The sequence below is a fragment of the Sceloporus occidentalis genome, unplaced genomic scaffold (genome assembly GCF_023333645.1).
Source record: "Sceloporus occidentalis isolate IW3139 unplaced genomic scaffold, rSceOcc1.0.p SCAF_7, whole genome shotgun sequence".
In the NCBI taxonomy this organism is placed as follows: Eukaryota; Metazoa; Chordata; class Lepidosauria; order Squamata; family Phrynosomatidae; genus Sceloporus; species Sceloporus occidentalis.
The window spans coordinates 25051625-25068641 of record NW_028316987.1 but is presented as its reverse complement, the minus strand read 5'-3'; the positions used below and the strand labels follow the sequence as shown (position 1 = coordinate 25068641).

Sequence of the window (17017 nt, the reverse complement as noted above, 5' to 3'; positions counted from 1 at the left end):
ATGTAGTAAGAAACTCTAGTTTTCTTTTACTTTTGAACTAGGTCACTGTTATTAAAAGGATAAGAGGGGGTAACTGTTTAAGCTTCCTTGGGCCTCTTGTTATGTACTGGAAGATTGTTCTTTGTTTGCTGTGAAGATAAAAACAATTTAGTATGACTTTATTATGAAATCCTTAACTTTTTAAAATTTTAAGATTAACTGAAGTTCAGTCACTGTTTGGAGTCAATAAGTAGCTATGAATTTAGAGAGATATTCTTATATGTGTGGGATTCTTGTCTCAGCCTTGGAAAGGCACCAAGGTGCTTGAGATTATAGTGTGTAGGAAGAGAGATGTAAAACTGGATGTGTGATATATAGCGTGTGAGCATGAGAGATTTTGTGTGCATTCTGCACAAGCAGAATCAACTTTTTCTGTGAGAACTACCCCAGATTAATAACTGATCTTTTGTCTACCTTCTTCTATGTTAATTTGTGCATGGCTTATTGTAGTGCTGGAACATGATTGAATATATGCACTTTTTTTTAGAGTGGGATGGGGACATATTTAGTGTAAAAAGGCAATTTTGCACCTATTGATTTTGTGGGACAGGGTCTGAGGTGGAGTCAGTCTTACATCTATTTACTTCCAGCCAGCTATTTGAGAAATATTTTGTGTGTGAGAAGGCAAGAGAGTTGGAGAAAGACATAAAGAAAGCATCTCTACATATAGGAAAATTCTGGAAAGTTTGACTTGCCAGCAGGTGGTAACTTGGCTATACAGTGTATTAATGAATTAAGCCTTTGATCCCATGTTTACTCTTAACATGAGACAATGTCCTACTGAATCAAGTGGAGTTAATCCTGATGAATCCCGATCCAGATGTACAGTACTTTATATACAGTACATGTATGTGATTAGGAGTGAAGTCTTGAGTTGCACAAAAAATGCCTCTGTCTATTCTTTATCTTGTTGCACTTTTAAATTTCTATTATCTGAAAAATTCTGAAGCATTTAACATCATCTCATATTACAGCAGTGGGAAACTTTTGACCTCCAGACCTTTTGATCTACAACTTCCAGAAGCCCCAGTTAGCATAGCCAGTGGTAAGGGGATTGTGGATGTTGCAATGGATTAGCACACTTCCAATGCTCAGTGTCAAAACTGAGGTTGACACCTTCTCTTCTGCGCAGGTAGATGATAGGGTGCTGGTGGAGAAGTTAATGTACTTACAACAATAATCCATATACAGTGGAGCCTTGCCTTATGCGGGGATCCATTCCAGACCCACCCACCCCACGTAAGGCAAATACTGCGTAAGCTCAAGCGGTGGTGCGGCACACGTGTGCCATGGGCGCACACTCCATTCAATCAATAGCAGCATGGCTTGCGCATAAACTGGAAGCCGCGTGTGGCACACCCACATATGGAGCAAGTGTGCTGTAGTTGACTCAGACAAGGCAGGGATGGGACTAGGGATCGTCCAGCCTGGAGGGAGTGAGGGGTAGGAAGGGGCTAATTTTGAATTTTTATTGTATCCTGTATGTATTTTTATTGCTGTAACCCGCCCGGATTCCTTGTGATTGGGCGGGCTATAAATAAATAATTTATATTATTGTTGTTGTTGTTATTATTATTATTATTATTATTATTAAGCACTCAGATTGCCTTTAGCAGACATTTAAAACAACCAGGAAAGCAAAATTAACACTCTACTGCCTCTGTCATGGCTCTCATTGCCTTAAATTAGAAAGCAACAATTCTGCAGCACCCAGGGTCATCCTGAGAAACTGTTTTTAGCTCACTAAAAAGCCAACAAGCCTTTCCTTAAGCACCAACTGTGGGGTGAGGTGTTTTGTTTTTTTTCCAAGGCTCAGGATGCCTTTTAGGTCATCCATGCAAATGCTGATTCTTTCTGACAGTGTTAGACTGCAACAGTAAAATGGAATGGCTGTTCTTCCCTAGCACAGTACATGTACATAAGCCCTTAGCTTTTTGTGCTGAAATCAAAATGGATCCTATAGGTATTTTGCATTAAACTTTCTTGTGTTGCCTTACTAATAAATTGACCTTTTTGAATCTACTTTAACAATGTCAGATGATATCCAGTCTTCCCCGGTGTGAAATGCCTTTGTCTGGAATATCTTCTGAGGCTTGTGGTCACAAAGCAGGCTAATTCCGCTTTATACTCAGTTCAGCCTTTCATTTTTTGAGTTGTACAGGATTCATACATATACGTTTTCCAGGGGTCTTGCTGTGGGGGTTGGATGAGACTATTCTGCCTCCAATGAAATTTTCATTCAGATCCTGAATTTCTGCTATTGGAGTAAATGAAAACTTCAGTTGAGCATTTAGAATACAGTTTAGGTATCCAAAGATACCTAAACAATTTATATAGCGAGTTCAGGTATTGAGGGACATAGTGGCTTAATGGTATAGATGCCGACTCTGATGCCTACAAAGTTGGCAGATCGACAGTTCGAGGCCCAAGCACTGTGTAATGGGGTGAGCTCCCATCACTAGTCCTAGCTTCTGCCAACTTAGAAGTTAGAAGGCATGTAAAAGTACAAGTAGATAAATAGGTACCACTTCAGTCGGAAGGTAATAATGTTCCATGCAGTCATCAATATTGTTTGTCTTTACTGTATTTCACTTTATGTAGTGATTTAAAATGCCGATAGGAAGGAACTGTTAGAAGAAGGTTCAGCCGTTCCGTTTAGTCATATTGGCCACATGGCCACGGGATTGTCTTTGACAATGCTCACTCTCTTGGCTTAGTAATGGAGATGAGCATTGCCTCCTACAGTCAGACACAACTAGACAACCTCATCAAAGGGGAAAGCTTTACATTTTTGTATCCAAAGAAAAGGGGCAGGCGATTACTAGGAGAATGCAAACACATTCAAAATAAATGGAAGTGTTCAAGGACTGAAACATTTTCTGTGTTTCACTCAGCGCAGTGCTAGAAATTTAGGAACTGAAGGAAACTTTCACGGCGGAGGAAAATGAATTGTTATTTGGAGGGACAGTGCCATCATTTTACCATTCCCTGTCACTACAACCCTGGCACTTTCCTTATTTTACTCTCACAACAATGTTTGGTTAACACAGGCCACTGGTGAGCTCTGTAACTAATTAAGGGTTCAAATTGATAACATTGGATGCCATATCGGATGTCAGACCTCAGTACATCACTCCTCAGTAGTTCTACCATGCACTACTTTAAGCAAACCTCAGTAAACCTCAATGTTTTTGCCTTATGGACACTGTTTGTCATTATTTTACTTTATGTAGCACTGTAAAGTGCTGATGAGGGAAAAAAATGTTAGAACAAAGCTGAGTTACATGGATCCAGTTATTTTTTTAACAAAAAAACTGAGTTATGGAGATGTATACACCTGTCATGTTTTTTTAAAAAAACATGACAGGTGTATACCACTCTATAACTCAAATGTTTTCTGGGTGGTTTATTTGTAAGGCATCTGTATAATCTCCTCTGTGTTGCTTTTGGAGGTTTACCTTGATGGAGGAGTGCAATCCCTTGCATGGCATTTGCATTTTCATAACCATTTTTTTTTAAAGATAGGGGAAAATGTGTAATGTAGTCTATTCTGTTTCTGACGATTCTTCATCTGGCAGCGAAAATGCTGTGAGCGAGGTGGGGTTGCATAGCTGGGACTGCTTTGCCCTGCCCAAAGGCACACATTCAAAGAACCTTCATATGCTGGACTACAACTCTTATAATCACTAATCAGTATTGGTCATGCTGACTAGGGATGGGAGTTGTAGTTTAACATGACCTATATTGTATGAGTACACCGGGCTGAAGAAGGCTGAAGTAGTGCTTTTAACGACAAAATTCATACTTAAGCCAACATCTAGTATTATCAACTGCTAGGCTGACAATTACTCTTGTACACTCTTCTCTAAATGAGTAGTATTCTTTTATTTTATCTTGTCCAAAGGGAGCTATGTACAGCATGTGTAGAGAAGAACTTTGGTAGTTGACAATAATGTTGCTTGTCTGTGTAATGTAAAAGTGAATCTTTTAATTCAGCCCTAAGCAGATTAATGCTTAACTCGCATTCTTACTCATGCTTATAAAAATTGGGCCAGAGAAGCACTCACAGTGATGGCCTCAAGCTAATCTTTCTCTGAATTAAAATGAGATAACAATTCTTCCTTTACTTCCCCATCCCCATCTCACCATGCTGTTTGTTCTCATTCTGAGTGGTACACTCACTGAATGGTGAAATGAAGATATTAAATGAGGAATAGTTTCTTAGGAAGGTCTCCTGTGTAACTAAAGATAGTTCTTTTTGCCAGAGCTTTGAGATTTAAGCTTTTAAGAGCTGACAGTGTGAAATAAATAAGATCTGCAATAAAATGTTGTGGTGTATAGTGCTCCATTACAACTAACGCTTCTCCAGGACACTCCATTCCACTGAATCGCACAATCGCCTGTCTCCCTCAAACACAGTTTTCTGTGGCGACTGAGGGCAGGGGGTAGGTCTACAGTTTTTGGTACATCTGTCAGCCTTTACGTTTCCTTGAAGCATGCTGATGTCCCAGCCTTTTGCATGGCTCATAACATTTTGTCTGCTCTAGTGATGGTAAGAAAATTGAGAATGCTTTTATTACACAGGATTCAGCTTCCAGTGTTGTACATAGTTCTTGCTATTTTATTTTACTCTGCTTTAGTGGCATATATTTGAAGTTTAAGATATTTTTTCTGTGCAGTGTTGTAATGTGTCCCGAGAACCTTCATTGGTAGAAAAGCAGAAACTAAAACATACATCATTCGTGCTTTTTAAAAGAGCCTTGTAATTTACAAAGAGTTAATGCTTTGTCCACTGATAAATTGTGGAACAAGGATTGTTTGACAGAAAATTACTCCACTCTGAGCCTGTTACATTAAGCTTGATAAACCCTGGCTGTAACAAGTATCTGTTATACAGCTAATAGAATAAGTAAATTGTACACACAGACATACACTGCCTTTACCCACTTCCACCCATCTCTGTCCCAACATGATCTCTGTATTTAAACTATGGACAGACTGACTGCATTGTAATTGTCACCTCTCTGTTTGTACTAAAATGGATGGTATTTACCTGAAAACTGTCTTCTGATGCCTTGTCACAATATTTTGGAAGATTTGAAGAAGAGAGGGCTTGAGGAGAATAACTCCTGGGCATTTGCCTGTGTAGTTTTGTACACACATATGTATTACTTTGGAAACCTGGGTTCATTTGGAACTATCATGGCATTGCCAGGTATCAACAACCTTTTCAGTACTACAGCTCAACTCTGAAAATATGTAAAGTAAAAGATATTTGAGGATGAGCAGAGGAAAAAGTATTCCATTGCCGCTAAGGAGTTTATCACACGAAGGAGATGGGTTGAATTTCTGTTGAGCCTCTGTGATTATTACTTTTGTTTTCTTTATGAGTCCCAATAAGCCTGCCTTTGCACTTTCTTCCTTGACTATTGCTAATAATTGTTTCAAATCTATGATGTTTTCCACAAGTTGTATGGTGTCATCTGCATACCTTAGATTGTTTATGTTCCTTCCTCCTGTCTTTATTTCTTCTCCTGAGTTGAAACCTGAGTTGAAACTGTTCCAGACCCCCTCCCATGGATACCAAAATCTGTGGATGTTCAAGTCCCTTTGACCCCCCCCAATGGCGGCGCAACCATGCTGCCATTAGGAACAATGAGACAGAAGCCCTTCCTCCCCCCCGCCCCCCTCCCTCCCTCCCTCCCTCCGAGGCTTCTGTTCTGGGCTTGGCTTCGGGGCGGAGGCTGGAGCCCGTTAGCTGGAGGAAGCCAGATCCGGGACGGGAACTTGGGTCTCAGAGATTCCCCCCCCCCCCCCAGCCCTACATCCACGATGGAACCTCCAAGCTCAGGCCCCAGCTCTGGCTCCCTCTGGCTGATGGGGCTCCAGCCTCTACCCCTGAACCCACACACAGGGCAGAAGCTTCATAGAGCGAGGGAAGGGGGAGGGAGGGAAGGAGGAGTTCAGTCCCATTGTCCCCGATAGCAGTGTGGCTACATGCACAGGCCACCATTGGGGACAGCATGGGCTTGCTGTTTGCAGATGCTCAAATCCATGGATGGTAAGTCCGTAGAAACCAAGGGCCCACTGCATAGCTGATCTCTAATTATTATAGTGGCTAAATGTACAGTATGTTAGTGGTTTTTCTAAAGGTTGTAATGTTCTAGTCTACCATCGCACTGGTTTGGGGAATATATTGTGGAACAAAGATGATTTCAGGGTATTCTCACGGTAATCCTAAAAATATTTACTCAGAACTAAATGCCACTGTGTTTAATGGGGTTAGTTCCTTTGTGAGTGTGATTAGGATTAGGGCCACTGTTTTTGTATTCAGGGTGTAGCATCAGTTGGATGCACTTCTCTCTCTGACTTCTGCTAAGCAATAAGCCAGTCTCACTCCCAAACTTGGTTTATGGCCACTAGCTTGTTTGCCACTGTTAAGATTGCATGTTGGCCAAGGATGTATGTATAGAGTATGACCTCTTGGACTAATGGGCTGCAGTAGGAGGGGGCAGGGGGGAATCAGCAAAAATGTGGGTGGGTTTTTGTTTGTTTCTTTTGAGTTTTTTGTTTGTTTCTGGAAGCCTCCAGGAGCAACAGTTGGGTGCTATTTTCTTTGAACTTTTTTTTTGTATTGTGAGGGAAAATCCTCTAAGTAGAAAAATAGTATAACAAATAACCATCTGTTCTGAAACATTTTCTTCTTGATGGGTTAATTTTCTTTCAATAGGGCGTTTTTATCATGAAGGGAATCACATAATAGTATTCAGTTCTTCACCTGCAGTTTGAATTGATACAGTCCTTCCAAGCCTCATTACATTCCATATGCAGGCCAGGCCTTATCCACTCATATAAAGTCATCACATGGTGTTGAACATCTGTGTGAGAAAGAGCAACATTCTGTTCTACGCATAGCTTAACAAAAGTGTGGCATATTAGCAATAGCAAGTACATTTCTATACTGCTTATCAGTGCACTTAAGCATTCCGTAAGCAGATTACAATGTGTGAGCTAATAGCCCCAAACATTTTAGTGACCTCGGAAGGATGCAAGGCTAAGTGGACCTTGGAGCCCTGTCTGGGATCAAACTCACAGCCTTGTGGCTGTGAATGGCTGCAGGATCGGCATTTAACCACTGCCCTATCAGGGCATATATATTTGCAATTATATTTGTAAATACAGCCTGAATATTATTTTTAAATGAAAGCAGTGGCCTATAAAGTTTCAACTGTTTCTTCTCAATTTTTTTTTCAGGACAATGGCAGACAATACAAGCAAGTCTTCTAAGCAAATGAACAAAGCATTTCCAAAGTCCTCTGCAGATTCTGCAAAAGAAAAATCAGCCAAAAGGTTATCTTGTGACTCGAACAGCTCCCATGAAGGGGCCAGTTGTCAAGAGCTAAGTGCTCTTGAAGAGGCTTTCCGGAAATTTGCCATCCATGGGGACACAAGGGCTACAGGAAAAGAGATGCATGGGAAAAACTGGTCCAAGTTGTGCAAGGACTGCCATGTGATTGACAGCAAGAATGTGACCCTTACAGATGTTGACATTGTCTTCAGCAAAATCAAGTAATTTCTGCCTCACCCTTATTTTGCATTTCCTTTCACTGATGCTTAAATTGCTGCAAGTCTGTTTGTGAGAACTTATATGACCTACAAACAATTATATTTTTGTATGTTTCATCCCAAACATTTTTCTCAACTTTTTGGGATGTGTTCTCAAAAGTTTAGGTTGCACTTTGTAGTACAGTTATGTCAGGTTCAAGAGGGATATATAATAATAGGAAGAAATATTTATTCTACAAGTGACAGTTAAATCTGTTTTTTTCATTTTCCATGTCTATATTTCAGATATCAGCCTTACACGGACTAAACCTGTGTTCTTTAACACATGCTTATAACTTTCAAATGGATCAACTGTACCACTTCTGTTGGTAAACTTGTGTGTTTGGGTACATTTGGGTTACCATACCTCCTCCTTTTCCTGGATGTGCCCTTTTTTCTCCTTTTTTCCCATGTGTATTTTATCTATTTTGTTTGTTATTTCTTACAAGGTCCAAACTAAAGAACACAGACAATCAGGTAGTACAACTCAAAGGAAGAAAGTCATGCCAGGTTAAAAGCAAGCTGAGGGAAGCCCCAAAGCAGTCAGACTAAGTCCCATGCAGGTTACCAAGTGACTCAGCTGACTTGCAGCTGAGGTGGCTGATGGAAGAGTTGCAGAAAGGGGAAGGGCTAGCCTCTGGCCTAGGCAAATCTAGTTTATATCCAATGTTTGCTGAAGGCTTGGACTGACTTGCATAGCTGTGCTTTCTAATTCATCCCACAGCCATAATATTTGCCAGTTCCATATGTCTTCTTCATTACTTTTTTAAATATGTTAACCCTTGCATATAGAATCAAAGAATCATATAATGAATTGGAAGAGACCACAAGGACCATCTGGTCCAACCCTGTCCCATGCAGGAATACACAATCAAAGAATTACTGACAGATGGCCATCCAGCCTCTTATTTAAAGGAAGGAGACTCCAACACACTTAGAGGCAGCATATTCTACTGCCGGGCAGCTTTTATCATCAGGGAGCTCTTCCTAATGTTTAGTTGGAATCTCTTTTCCTATACATTGAATCCATTGCTACGTGTCCTAGTCTCTGGAGCAACAGAACACAAGCTTTCTCTGTTTTCCATATGTAACCCTTTCAAATATTCAAACAAGGCAATCATGTCACTTCTTACCTTTCGCTTCTCCCGGCTATCGATATGCAGCTCTCTAAGCTGCCCCTCATGGGCATGGTTTCCAGACCTTTCACCATTTTGGTCACCTTCCTCTGTACACACTCCAGCTTGTCAATATCGCTCTTGAATTAGGGTGCCCAGAACTGGGCATGGTGTTCCAGGTGAGGTCTGACCAAAGCAGAATAAATTGATATTATTACTTCCCTCAATTTAGACACTATACTCCTATCGATGCAGCCTAGAAACATGTTGGCTTATTTAGCTGCCACATCACACTGTTGGCTCATGTTCAACTTGTGGTCTTCTAAGACTCTTAGGTCCCTTTCACGTGTAATATTGTCAAGGTATTTATCTGTGCATTTTATTTTTTCTGTTTTTTCTTGTTAACTGCCCTTGAGTCGACCACAACTCATGACACATCTCCAATACCCCTTATCCTCCACTGCTCTGCATAGGTCCTTCAGATTCAGGCTTGTAATCTTCTTGATTGAGACCAGCCATCCTGTGTGAGGTCTTCCTCTCTTTTACTACTTTCTACATTTCCTAGCATTATTGCCTTCGCATGATGTGGCTAAAGTACGAAAGCCTCAGTTCTGTTATCTATACTTCCAAAAAGATTTTGGGCTCAATCTGTTCTAGGAAACACTTATTTTATCTTTTTTTTGCTGTCCAGGGTATCCTCAGCATTTTTCTTGAGCACCAAATCTCAAATGAGTTTATTTTCTTCCTATCTACTTTCTTCAGCTCTCACATCCGTACATGGTGATGAGGAATATGATGGCTTGGATGATTTTAACTTTAGTGCTCAGTTGTTCATCTTTATACTTTAGGATCTAGTTCTTGTCTAGTTTTTTCATAGCAGCTTTTTCCATTCCTTATCTTCTTCTGATTTCTTGACAGAATAGTTGATCCAAGGTATGGGACATCTTTAACTATTTCGATTTCATCATTGTCTGAGTTGAACTTGTATAGATCCTTGTTTTCTTTATGTTCAGCAGAAAGCCTTCCATTGCACTTGCTTCTTTAACTTTCCTTAGTAGTTCTAAATCTCTGATATTTTCTGCTAGTAGTATAGTGTCATTTGTGTATCTTAGGTTGCTTATATTCTTTCCTTCTGTCTTCACTCCTCCTCCTGAGTCTAAACTTATTCTTTGTATGATATTTTCTGAATAAATGTTGAACAAATAGGGTCATAGAATGCAGACCTGCCTTACTCCTTTGCCAATTAGGAACCATTCTGTTTTTCCGTATTCTGTTTCTACAGCAATCTCTTGTCCTAAGTACAGATTCCTCATTAGGCTATCGGATGTAGAGGCGTTTCCATTTCTTTAAGAGCATTCTTTAAGAGCATTTAAGAACATTACATAGCTTTTTGTGATCTGTGCAGTTAAAGGCTTTGCTATGGTCTATAAAGCACATATTGGTTTTCTTCAGAAATTCTTTGGTGTGTTCCATTAACCATTGTATGTTTGCAATGTGGTCTCGTGTGCTTCTTCCTTTTCTGAACCCCGTTTGTACCTCTGGAATTTCTGTTTCCATATATGACTAGTGTCTATGCTGCAGTATATTCTGTCCAAGTGTAATATCCTACATTTCTCCATGTTGAAATTCATTTTCTTCATTTTGGCCCATCTCACTAATCAGTTATGGTCATTTTGAATTCTGATCTTATTCTCTGGTGTATTAGCTACCCCTCTTAATATAGTGTCATCTGCAAATTTGATAAACATGCCCTCTATTCCATCATCCAAGTCTTTGTTAAAGATATTGAATAATACTGGGCCCAGGACAGAATCCTGTGGCACCCCACTAGTCACTTCTGTCCAGGAGCCATTAGTGAGCACCCTTTGGGTTAGGTCAGTTAACCAGTTACGAATCCACCTAGCAGTCATATTGTCTAGGCCACATTTTTCTAGCTTAATTGCAAGACTATCATGGGGGACCTTATCAGGGATCTTACTGAAATTAAGATGAGATCCACGACAATCCCTTCCTTTACTAAGCTTGTAACTCTATATCAAAAAAGGATAAGATTAATCTAGCATGACTTGTTTTTGAGAAACCATGTTGACTTTTAGTGATCACAGTATTCCTTTCTAAGCGCTTACAGACTTAATGATCTGCTCTAGAATCTTTGCTGATATTGATCCCAAGCTGACTAAGTCAAAGCATTGTCCGAGGACTACTCTGGTGGTCATGTGGCCAGCATGACTGCACTGAACACTGTTGCCTTCTCACCAAAGTAGATTTATCTACTTGCATTCGCATGCTTTCAAACTGCTAGTTTGGTAGAAATTGAGACTAGTGACAGGAGCTCACCCCATTATGCAGCACTTGGGCCTCAAACTGCAACCTTCTGATCTTACAGTCACCAGAATTGGCATCTTAACCACTAACCCACTGCATACCCCTACAGCACCTGTAATTCATTGGCAGTCTCCCAGCCAAGTACTAGGTAACTAGGACTGATCCTACTTAGCTTCTAAGAGTAGATGGGATCTGGTGCATTTAGGTATTTAGGCCCTTGCTCTTAAGTGGGAGGCAAAGGTGGTTCTCAGATCTTAAAAGGTGGAAGACTGCTTGGCTAGGATATATGTATATTCATTCATAAGTGACACTTTCCAGACTAAAATATATTTTTCACTGTCAGAATAATTCTCTAAAGTACTACCGTATATACTCGACTATAAGTCGACCTCATGTATAAGTCGAAGGTAGGTTTTGGGTCCAAAATTATGGATTTTGATATGACCCGTGTATAAGTCATAAGTAAAACTTAGGGGGAATATGATAAAGGATCTAACGGATGAAGCAAGAAAAACAATGCCAAACAACTTACAAATTTCCAGCAGGCACAACTGTTTGTGCTCATACTAAAGGCTGGATGGATGAGAGAATAGAGCATCTGTCAGTGCTTCCAGGACAGATTATGCTCTTGCTTTTCACCAGGGAATGGTTCCTTTGTTAAATAAGAGTCAAAGTACAGTACTTACATTGACCCGTGGATAAGTCAACTCAGGTTTTTGAGGTTAATTTTTTTATTAAAATTTCTAGACTTATACATTTCCTGGAGAAAAATGATGATGAACTGGATTTCTTTCAAGAAATCAAGAAAATGTTCTTTCTTAAAAGAAAAAGATTTCTTTTAAGGCAAATAGATGTGAATCTTCTGGTAATGTACGTTCTTAATTGCATTGGAGCTTAACTATTGCAGTATAGTTCAATTGAGTATCCCTTATCCAAAATGTTTCAGACCAGAAGCATTTCAGAGTTGGGATTTCTGTAGTATAGTACAGTCGCCCCTCCTTTTTTGCGGTTTCACTTATATTCAAGCCCCATTGGGTTGAATATAGGCACTGGCGTGCACTCCATTCTTCCCCTGTCCGTTCGTCCCTCATGCATAAGCGAGGGGTGTGATTCTGAAGACGACGAGAATGGAGGGAGGACTGTACATACCTGTACTGTATTTACAAGGTGGAGGGAAGATGTCTCTTTCCAGCCTCGCAAATAAAGATATGTATTATGCTACTTGTATATTCCAAAATCAAAAATATCCAAAAACCTATGCCTTTAAGTGTCATGTCGGCACTGAACTATTGTCAGATTTTGAAGTGCTTCAGCTTTTGGATTTCTGAATAAAAGATACTCAATCTGTACCTATTGAGATCTTTATCAAAAAGATAAAAAAAGAATGATACAGAACAATGCTGGTATTAGACTATTTTACATCATAGGCAAAGCTCTCTGTTTGCATCCCCCCAATTGCTGATTTCAATTTTCAAAAACAGTTGTTTTGTAGAAAAAATGATAAACACAAAACGTGAAGCTGGATAAAAAGTTTGCTTAAACTTGTTGACATTATTTTCTCCTTCTTCTGTGGTGCAGAACACTGTCCCTTTCCATGTTATTTCCTCTTCTGGTACCAAAGTTTTGTTGAAGAAGTAAATCTCATGAAGACAGCTTATTTTAATCAAAGGTGAAAGCCAATTAGTCTTTTTTTTTTGCAGCATTTTGGAGCATATGTAACTTTTTATAAATCTTGAGTTTTGAGAAACTGCCTTCATCTCTTGCCACTGACACCGGATCCTTAGAGCAACAGAAACATTAGGCACATTATCAGGGAATTTTTGTTGCAGTATGAAGAGAAGCACTCCTTGTAGCAGCATAGATTTTGGAAATATTCAAGCTATTGTTCTAAGTTCACAGTACAGATCTTCAGCATCAGTATCCTTGTTTCCATTGTGCATCAATGATTTCTGCAAATTCTCTCAGGCCTTGAATACACATTCAGTGGAGTTTTTTGTTTATACTATATACATAGGAAGCCAAATAGGGAATTGTATTTTCGTAGCTGTTGGAATTTCTCTTTAATAGATTGTATTGCCTTGTTTCTGCTTTGGAATTCAATGCCTTTTCTTGGGCCTGATACTCAAACTGCCATTTCTTTCTCCTTTTTCTAACTTGTTCCATCTCAAAAGTTGCATAGTATTTCTAGCTGTTTTACTGTATCAGGAGCTTTTGTCAAAGCTTGTTGAAAACCCTTATCACACCTGCAGCACATAATGTAGTTCTTGATCACTTGCAGTTAGCTTGTAGCTGTATATAAATCAGCTCGCTTCTTTTGTAAATTCCTCCTGGTAAGATTGACTTCAAAAAAGGACATTCTGCTGTGCGTAACAAGGGATAATACACATTTAAACTTATAAATAGCATCAGCAAGGACCTTAGTTTCAATTTGGGAAGTATTTCCATAAAGCTTTTAGGCTTATATCATGAAAGATCTCTACCAAAGCATCATACAGTCAGCCCTCCATATCTATGGTTTCTTTATCCACAGTTCAACCAATCAAGCCTTGAAAATATTCACCAATTCTCCCCCCATCCACAAAATAAATAAATAAATAAATAAATAAATTCAAACTTTATTTTCAGCATTTTATATATGGGACACCATTTTGCTATATCATATAATGAGACTTGAGCTTCTGTGGGTTTTGGTATTCACAAGGCATCCTGGAACCAAATTCTAGCAGGTGCTGAGGGCCCACTGTACATAATATGAAGACGATATCTCACTGTTTTCAAAGCATTGATGTAGCTTGCCCATCTTGTTTCACTCAGTGGTTTTCCAGTCAATGAATGAGTCTGATAAATGGGTAGTGAGAATTTGCCAGTGCTGAGTTGAGGTAGTAGTAGTAGTAGCAGCAGCAGTGTTGGACCAAGCTGAAGAAACTAGTTTTTTCCAGACCACACTGGGCAGCATCAATGACTACTAAGTTTAAGGAGTGTGCACTGCAGGGCACAAAAAAGGCAAGTAGGTTAATGGCCTTTTCTTGTCCTTTTATGTTACTCCCTTTAAATTCCATGGTTAGTAGAATGCTCATAACCTTGAGCATTGTTATGCAAAGGGATCTTGCAGCACCTTTGATACTAACTGAAAGACAGAAGTTGGCAGCATGAGATTTCATAGACTTGAGACTACTTCTCGAGTTGCATTTGGTGGAGTGTTGTGTGAGAGAGAATGTCCATAGAAATACAAAACCAAGGAGTTTAGGTGTGGAAATAAGATGACAAGTTCAGTTTTAACAATGGCTGCAGGACACAGCAAGGATGTTGCTTAATTCCATGGTTAGTAGATAACCATATGAATGAGTATAGGGATGTAGTGTGGGAACCAAAAAGAAGATATGATGAACTGGCCAAGAGAGCACCCATGAGGCCTGGAAAGTGTTTAGTTAGTGTTTATCTAGTGCTGCAATGTGTGTAGTGTGCCAGGAAACCATTGTCTTCATTTAGCCCACTGCTGATAGACTGCAGTTTGTTGATATACACCAATTCTGCTGTTTGTCGTTCCATTCTTCCATTGTAGTCTTTTGTTCAAGGACCACTATTCTGAGGCCCCAGATGGAGTGCCCAGGAAGATTAAAGTGTTCTGCAATTGGTTTTTGTATATTCTCATTCCTAATGTCTGATTTATGTCAATTTATCCTTTGGCACAGGGACCAGCCTGTTTGCCCAATGTAGAGTACAGAAGGATATTGCTGACATAAAAAGAAAAGATAAAGGTAAAGGTTTCCCCTTGATATGAATGTCCATTCGTAACTTACTGTAGGGGGCAGTGCTAATCTCCATTACTAAACTAAAGAGCCAGCGTCATCCAAAGACAACTCTAGTGGTCATGTGGCCAGCATGACTGCACCACACGCTGTTGCCTTCTCACCAAAGTGGTACCTATTTATCTACTTGCATTAACATGCTTTTGAACTGCTAGGTTAGCAGAAGCTGGGACTAGTGATGGGAGCTCACTTCATCAAATAGCACTTGGGCCTCAAACTGTCAACCTTCTGATCGCCAGAACTGGCATCTTAACCACTGTAATAGATTAATCCTTGGGTGCAAGTCTTGCCTTGTTTATTTGGCTTTTTACTTCTTGTGGCGAGTACTGTTGTTTAAGCATTGTTGTTGTTGTTAACCTATGGCAACCTTGTGAATGAGAGACTTCCATGCCCCCTATCATTGACCACTCTGTTCGGGTCTTTCAGACTCAGAGATATGGCTTTCTTGATTGAGTCTATCCATCAGAAATGTCCTCTTCCTCTTCCTACTGGTTTCCACTTTACTAAGCATTATTGTATTTTCTAGTGAATCATGACTTTTCATGATGTGGCCAAAGTATGACAGCCTTAGTTTGGTCATTGTGGCTTCTAGGGAGAGTTCAGGCTTGATTTGCCCTGTGGACCCCCCCCCCCCCCCACCAGATCACCTTGGGCAAGTCTGTCTCTCTCTCTCTCTCTCTCTCTCTCTCTCTCTCTCTCTCTTGTTCACTTTTCTTAGTTTCTTAACATTGGCCTGAGATAGACAGGCGGAAAGTGGTGTGCCAACTAGTTTTCAGAAATGCACACCCAACGGCATGCTCCCGAACCCTAGCACATAACAGCGGCTCCATGATGGCGGCCTCCTGTCCACATGCGGGCCACTATCATGAGGTAAGTGATGCACAACATATAGACATCGCTGCACGTCACTTACTTCACTGATGTGCACCAGTGCACCAGTGGTGCACTTGTGATGTCCGCCACATGGACTTAATAGAACCTGGTTTTTCCGGGTTCTTTTTGGTGCTGTGGTGTCCCTTGCGAACAAGAACGGGCAGCTTCAGCCTGCCCTTTGAGGATGGTCTTTTCCAGCCCCTGAATTTCAGTTTAACAAAGAGATGGCTTCAGAGCAACTTCAGAGCATGGTGTTTTGACACTGCATTTTCTGAAGCCACCCAGAAGCTGGCTTCCAACTGTCTGGCTGCCCACATGTGGGTGGCTTCTGGGTGTCTGGGAGGCATGGCAGTTGCACACCGCAAGCCCCCAACACCCTGCGAAGCCAATGTGGGGCTGTGGAAGAACTGCTAAAGGTGACTTTTTCACAGCTGAAAAAGGAACGGTTGAAAACTGCTCCTTTTTCGGCCGGTGCCATGGTGGATTGGGGCAACTGCCATGTCCCCAATCCGTCTTCGGGTGGGGCAACTTCATACTACCCCATCTTGGTCATCTATTTCAGTGCAAAGAATACCAAATCATCATCAACAACAAAATGTTGGAAAAGGCCTAAGATATGAGTTACCAGAAAAGCCATATAAGGAACACTTCACAGACCATTCCATTGTGGTAATTATCTGGATAGTTCACTGAGGGGTCCTGCACATGAACAAGCTGAATTACATCTCAAGGTAGCTGTGAGGTTATAGTTGGGCGTAGGTGAGCCATGTGCACTGCTATGAGTACATTTATTTATTTATATTACACCACTTGGTGTAATAAAGTCGCTAAGAAGTTGACAGTATAAAAATAGAAGGCAGTAAGTTTTAAAAAAAACCTCTACAATAATGTCACAAAACCAGAGCAGCTACAGCTAGCTGTGGAAGGGCTACACAATCAGGTATGCCTTCAGTGTTCCAGACAGGAGATGTGATGTGATCATCTGTGTTTTTAAAGTAATACATTAGCTTTTACTCTTTCAAAGTAGCTCATTAGATTAAGATTTTTATTACAGTAGTACTGTGGGCCATTTGAATCTGTAGAGTTTTGCTTGTGGGACCCCACGTGGATATCAAGAAATGCAGATCATCATCATATTATTAAGTGGCAATGACATAAATCTGCAAGTTTTAGCATGTCTGTGTTCACATCATCACCATTTAATAATATGGGGTGTGATGATCTGTGCCGATCGGTTGAATTCATAGCTGC

General features: G+C 40.3%; 1 protein-coding gene across 2 annotated transcripts in view; it reads left to right on the top strand.

Moving 5' to 3' along the window:
* TPPP (tubulin polymerization promoting protein) overlaps positions 1-17017 on the top strand; it is a 61811-nt gene that overhangs the window by 5497 nt on the left and 39297 nt on the right. For both annotated transcript variants that reach the window (XM_089532419.1, XM_089532418.1), the window contains exon 2: positions 7294-7608. In XM_089532419.1, coding sequence (XP_089388545.1) covers positions 7298-7608 — 311 coding nt within the window. In that variant the 5' untranslated portion in view covers positions 7294-7297. The remainder of the gene's footprint in view (positions 1-7293; positions 7609-17017) is intronic.